Raw genomic sequence first — 7,237 nt, 5'->3', positions numbered from 1 at the left:
CGGTACACAGTTGCAAAACATATATCAGACTCTGCTAGCGGCTAGTCTGTTTTAGATTTGACAGTTGTGAACTCATCCAATCACCTCATAGTATTATTAACTTAACAGGTCAATGAAAGTTTCTGTGTGTCAAATATAAGTATGTATTTTCCTTTTAATTTTAGTTATTCAACGGAGGTCTATTTCACCAATAACGAAAGATACGTTTGTCAGCAGTTTGATTGGTTAACAAGTGATTTGAGAACAGCCAATCAAAATAGAGATAAAAGACCATGGATCATTGCGTTTGGACATCGACCAATGTACTGCTCAAATAACGACGGTGATGATTGTGCAGATGCTTTTTTGAGGGGATGGGTGAGATCTGGGTAAGTTATATATAGAAAAGCACCGAAGCATGGGGCTATCTGATTTGTTCGTGTGTAAATTAAATTGCCGAGTGTTTTGATGTAGTGTCGCTTTCACATCATAGGCAACAATAAAAACACGTTCCCTGTTGTCACGATATGACCCCCCCCCCCCCCCCAAAAAAAAAAAAAAAAAAACAAAAACAGCTTATAACCTTTGTACGAGCATCTGAGTATGATATTATTTTCGCTCATCCGTTCTCAGGCGTCACAATAAGTAAACCCCAATCGCAACTTTTCGACCTTTCCCGTCAGTTTTCGGATAAGGACCGAGCGCGTTCCAATTGAAGTAAAGTAAGCCAAACAATGATACAATGTCATATATTGGCATACTCGTACTTTGGATTTATTCAAGTTAAATGTCTCACGAGGGTCATTATTATTATCTATTTATATAGCTTTTTGATTTAATTAGATTTCCTAGTCATGAAAGGTATTTTGAAAATTGATATTTCTAAGACATTTGTCCAAAGAACAAAATGTTCTAGACTTCTACCATTTTGTCATTCTACGGGTGGACAGCGCGACACCAACTCCCTAAGTATCAGTAAAGATCCGTGGTAACAGCGCATAAAACGACTTACAGTGTGTTTTATAGCGAAGCCCAATTGGTGCAGATGGTTTACGTTGGTAGGCCTGGCAAAGTGCATTTGTTTCTATATGCAGTGTAATTAGCATGAGCGATTTAAACAGATTGTGTTTTCAAACCAAATAACATCTGAGGCTACCTATAAAGTTTTATATTTACCAGCCTTACATACTCAATCAAACCGAGTCTGCAATTTTCTTGTGATTTTGTTGTGATTAATGCTTATTACTATAAGTCATATGACGATAAATGCAATTTGAATAACTGTTATTTAAATAAGGTGTTTTGTCTTTGTGTATTGAAAATAAACTTAAAAAAACTTTCATAAACATTATTAAATCATCTAAGTGCACGATATGTAGGGTAGTAGTTCCTTGAATTTTACGAAAGCGCGCAAGTATTTTTACAATGATAACGGGATAAATGTGACATTATATAACCCTATGATAACTTTAAAACTATCGGCTGTGAACAAGGGTCATATAGATCTCAACAACAATTTATTAGAGGGATTTAACATTTGCTTTTAAGTCAATCATCCAATATCAAAGTCTTTCGGGGTTTTTTTTACATTTAATGTAAACGAATAACTTGCAATTAGACTAACAGAATATAGTGATAATGTTTTCAGACTTGAGTCATTGTTTCATGCCCAAGGTGTTGACCTTGTGATCGAGGCACATGAGCATTCATACGAGAGACTATATCCTATATTTGACGGGAAGGTAGAGCGGTTTAACTATATCAATCCAAGAGCTCCTGTTCACATTATTACTGGTGCAGCTGGGTCAACAGAAGGAATAGATGGCTGGGAAGGTATGATTATCAGAATCAATGTAATGTGTTTGATATATTTTACAAATCAAGGCTAGTTTGTATCAACAATAGGGATGAATTAAGTAGAAGACCTAAACGAGCGACAGTTTTGAAAATAGTAAACTTTAAATGAACAGACTCAATCAAACCGAGCCTGCAACATTTTTTAATTTTTCCTCGTTGGTCTTTCTTTTAGTATTCTGTTTTACTCTATTTTACCAGTATTTGTTCATTTTGTAGCAATAAATGTCTGCACTTTTTCTGTAGAATAAGATTATTGAAAATCATTCAGCTGTTTTATCTTTGAGATTGAACTAATATCTGGTCTAAATTAGGTCGACCAAAATTTTCAATCATATTCCATTTTTTTAATGGTCCCAACAAGATTTCAGACAATATAATTGATAAAATTGGCTTCTACATAAATCTAGGCTAGTGTGAGCACAAGCAAAATTGAAACATGGTATTTTTGGGTATCCTGGTTCGAATGGTCAAGTTCGTTGACTTCAAACAACTTGCCATTCACCGCTGTTGATTCGACCATCGCAAGCGTCTTTCTATTCTTTTATGTTAGAAAGCTGTCCAGCTAGCTAACGAAACGTCGATGGTTCTACATAGATACCCGTTTGTGCAATAATATGCAAAGGGGCACCTGAGGTTTTCCTCTACAAGAAAAGCTGTACAGCCGCTTATGAACTATACTGTTGGTGCGTTGTAAAACCCAACCAAAAACGTTGAGAAATGGTATCTGATTGAAAATCTTTTCAATAAATTAATTAAAGTACTTTTTGTACTTTAAAAAAGCATGAAAGTTTGAATTTATAAAGTATTTTAAATACAAGGACAATATATAAAGTTTTTAAAAATATGATGGACGAAACAATTCACATTTTAAACATACGGGTGTATCAATTAAAGTCATAAATACTTAATTGATTTTTTTATTTTTAAAAAATAAACTTTCAATATATGACAATGACAATGACAAAAAGTTTATAAAAGTTAAATATAAATCAAGTTAATGTATGTAAGAAAATAAAGAACATCTATCACCAGATATTTACGAGAAGATACAGAAGAGTGGAACAATTGCAAATTGATATAGTTTTAGATTAATTGAGTTTATTTATTGACGGCATACGTGTATATCTTCTATGTTTTCTTCTGTCCATCCCATTTGGCCCCGGAATAAGAAGAAGTAAGCATACAAAATAGTTCTCTCAATGAAAATGATGCGCGGACAATGATATGTAGTCATAATATAGTATCATATGTTCATGAAATTATAAAATTGTCATTTCCAATCATATAAAAGCGCATATGAATCCATCAATTTGGTTTATACAAGAAAACAAAAGGGAATATTAAGTATATTTTATATCGCACGATCTATTAATCCGAACAAAGTACACATTTTTTAATGGAATAAAATGTTCTTTTCCATACAGAACAAAAAAGAAATACTAGTAAACAACTCATTGCAAAGTCTTGATGCACCATAAAATATCCGAACATAACCGAACACAAATGTAAACTCACGATGTAAATATTTAATTTCATGTTTTAAAGGTATCTGAAAGGAAAACGTAATATGTTACATTATGTTTGTCTATCTAATTTCAGATTCACCAAAACATTGGTCGGCATTCAGGTTCACTAGAAAGCCACATCAACAGAATATCCAGTCATTCGGCGTTCTTGAAATCCATAACACTAGTCATTTACTATTTATACAAAATGATGCTTTGGATAATTCAACAATGGATCATTTTTGGCTTGTTCAAGAAAATCACGGTCAATTTGTAGAAAATATAAGTTGTCGCGGACCTTATGTACACAAGTCTTGTATCTGTAAAATGCCTTTGATGTCACTTATTGCATTTTTTATACCATTTACTTTAGGTTTGCTTCTAGCTATACCTACCGTTGGTATTTATGCGTATAGATTATTCAAACGTCGTCGTTCTGAGCATCTGCATAAAATTCATGGTATATGCAACAACAACAAAAGCAGATACAATAGAAGCGTTTCGGATTCGTCATTTGAGGACAGTAATACTGAACATCTTCTGGAAGACTTTGATTTGTGAACATAGTCTACATTTAAATGTATCCGTCCAGTTGATCGTACTTTTATTACATGTAAATGGTTTCTTTCTTGTTCACATATGCATGTATATGCTTTTAAGTGACACTTTTGAACTATCTTAGAAATTGATATCCATCATTCCATGTAGTTTTATGACTTTATTCTTACTGTGTGCTCCGGAATGCTGCAGTGTCTTCGCTGCTGATCTTCGGGTTGCGAATTTGATCTGAAACTACTTATTATCTTTCGGTCGAGACAATTAACATGTTTTAAGCCGGTTTAAATACAGTAGTTAAATAATTTTATATTCAGGTCTTTTCATGGTCAAAACAGGTATCTGCATAATCACCTGTTTAAAATGTTACAAGAAAACGTTACAAAACCTTGTGACGTGTATCTGTGCCATTACATTATTCATCGCTCCAATATCACATGTAATATATGTGCCGTTCATGTATTTATATTGTTTTATATTTTACGGTTTTAGTCGTGATTATAATTATTGCTAAAATTTGGTTCTGTACATATGTCTATTTTCAGTTTTGCCAGTTTTGCCTTGTTGGGCCTTCTTTAGGGATTTTGTTTTTTCTCCAGGCATAGCTAAAATTTTATGATTAATCGTTTGTCAACATTTGCATTAGTTTAACTTTATCATTGCTTTATATCGGTATTATTTGTATCTCCAATCCTTACATGTGATACATTTTGTTCTTGTAAATGTGTTTATTTAAGTGCATTGGGGTTGAATACATGGAATTATTTGTCAGGGCGAATATCTACCCAATAACTGTTTCTTCCAATTTTAAACAATAAGCTTCTATCTAGGTAAATCGTATGTAAGGTCAACTTACCTTTACAAAATGTTACATAAATTATGCTTTATTTTCCTAACGGTCACTTATTTTATACACTCTCTTATTTTCAAATGCAGTTAAATCTTTTTTCTGAAACTACATGAAATATTTACTTAAATCTAATTTAATAAATCATACAAGAACTATGGCACCGATACACAACATGTGTGAATGTAACTTTAGTTACTGGTACCTTCCGGATAATACAATGCTTAAATATTACAAAAGTTGCGTCTTTCAAAATTCCATTTTATTTAGTTCTACCCATTCTTTTCTCGTTTAGGGCACATGAATTTTTTTTTACTTTGGGACCATATGCCGCTTTTCATGGAATGGCACTAACATGTCACATTAAAGGTTATGTAAACGCATCTGCGGATGTTTCAAAATTCTAAATTTTACTAGTGCATGTTAAAATGTTGAATTCTGCTTAAGCCGGGGCTAGGGGGGGGGGGGGGGGCGGTAGTTTGCACTTGACAGTACCGTCCATAAACAGGCTCAATCGAACCGAGCCTGCAACATTTTCAATTTTGCCGTGTTGGGTTTTCTTTAGGGTTTCTTATTTCTCTTTTTGTGCTCCTCTCATATCGATGATTACCTGGCATATATGTTAAATATATGTAAATTTGTACATGATATTGTAAACAGCATTAGTATTATAAGTCCCCTACCGGTTTAACCGGAGGGGACTTTAGGTTTACCCTCCGTCCGTCTGTCTGTTTGTATGTCTGTCCGTCTGTCTGTCTGTCTGTCTGTCAGTCCGTCAGTCCGTCCGTCCACAAAACTGGATCCGCGATAACGTAAAAAGTACTGAAAATATTTTAATGAAACTTGATATATGGATAGATGGCAGTATGGAGATTATGCACGCTTTTTTTTCTTCCTATGTTGAAAATTCTGGTTGCTATGGCAACAAATAGTCTGAAAATATGGCAAATTTAACACATAAACTGGATCCAGTGATAACTCAAAAAGTACTGAAAATATTTTTATGAAACTTGAAATATGGGTAGATGGCAGTCTGGAGATTATGCACATCTTTTTCTTTTCTTCCTATGTTGAAAATTCTGGTTGCTATGGCAACAAATAGCCTGAATTTCAAGATTTCTGATTTGAATTTACAGCTTTTTCACTATATGTTCTTTATTTCTTAAGGTGTTTACTTCAAACTTTAAATATAAGTTTCTGGTCATCAACCGCCTCATATTTGACAAGGTTTATAACTCTAGCACAAAAATTATCAGTATTACCTCCCTTGAACTTAGATTTTTTAGGGGAAAAAATGGTGTCTTTTTTAAATAACTTCTTTGATTTAAATTTTTCAGCTTTTTCACTATATGTTCTTTATTTCTTAAGGTGTTTACTTCAAACTTTAAATATAAGTTTCTGGTCATCAACCGCATCATATGTGACAAGGTTTATAACTCTAGCACAAAAATTATCAGTATTACCTCCCTTGAACTTAGATTTTTTAGGGGAAAAAATGTTGTCTTTTTTAAATAACTTCTTTATTTCCTAATGTATCTACTTCAAACTTCATATATATGTTTCTTATTATCACTCAACATTTTTGGGAAGGTTAAATACTCTAGCAAGACTATTTCCAGAATTATGTCCCCCTTGAACTTAGATTTTTTTCGAGAAACAGGTATTTTCACTCCAATTTCTTTATTCCTTATAGGATTTAGTTTAAAATCCCACATCGTAATAATATGACAAGGTTGTATAAACATAATTTCCTTACTAGACATGGAAACTTAACACATTAATGTGATATAGACAAACTTAGAACTCAAAAGATTTAAGTTCATTCATGTCATTCATTCACTGGTAAATTTGAATGGCAAATGGCCCATCAGAATATTGCTGGGGTTCTAACCGGTAGGGGACTTATGGATTGCTTGCAATACTATGATAATTGCTTGTTTTTGTTTTAGAATAGTTTAGATTTAAAGTGTGCTTTGTTAAGACAATTGATGACATCACCTCAAGTATTTGTGAGATTTATACTTTGTTACTATAGATACTGGTAATTTATTCTTTAAATGAATAATTATACTGTGAGCAATAAATACAAATGATAAAAGGTTCATGGCGTTTTTTTGTTTTTTTTTTTACTTTTTGAGTTTTTTTTATCTCTTTCGTTTAGAAAGTTGTTCATACTCAATTTGTTTACTCGATTTGAGGAGTGAAGCTCCAAAATTTTAAAAATTAGAATTGAGCCGCGTCACGACAAAACCAACATAACGGGGTTGCGACCAGCATGAATCCAGACCAGCATGCGCATCTGCGCAGTCTGATCAGGATCCATGCTGTTCGCTTATCAACTCTATTACAAGTGGAGAAACTGACAGCGAACAGCATGGATCCTGATCAGACTGCGCGGACGCGCATGCTGGTCTGGATCCATGCTGGTCGCAAACTCATTATATTGGTTTTGTCATGACACGGCTCATTTCATTAATGTTTCCTGATTCCATGG

At 33.4% G+C, this 7,237-nt stretch overlaps 1 protein-coding gene across 1 annotated transcript; it reads left to right on the top strand.

The window, feature by feature from the left end:
• Nucleotides 1–164: 164 nt before the first annotated feature.
• On the top strand, nucleotides 165–6,834 carry LOC132725054 (acid phosphatase type 7-like; the record flags this gene model as incomplete). Its single annotated transcript, XM_060710040.1, has 3 exons — nucleotides 165–368; nucleotides 1,628–1,812; nucleotides 3,436–6,834. Coding segments are annotated over 3 exons (856 nt in total), but the record flags the coding sequence as incomplete, so codon positions are not given.
• Between the last annotated feature and the right edge of the window lie 403 nt (nucleotides 6,835–7,237).

The sequence above is a fragment of the Ruditapes philippinarum genome, unplaced genomic scaffold, assembly GCF_026571515.1.
Source record: "Ruditapes philippinarum isolate M1 unplaced genomic scaffold, ASM2657151v2 ctg813_1_1_1_1, whole genome shotgun sequence".
Taxonomy (NCBI): Eukaryota; Metazoa; Mollusca; class Bivalvia; order Venerida; family Veneridae; genus Ruditapes; species Ruditapes philippinarum.
The sequence above is the reverse complement of the archived record's forward strand: the minus strand, read 5'-3'. Positions and strand labels throughout refer to the sequence as shown.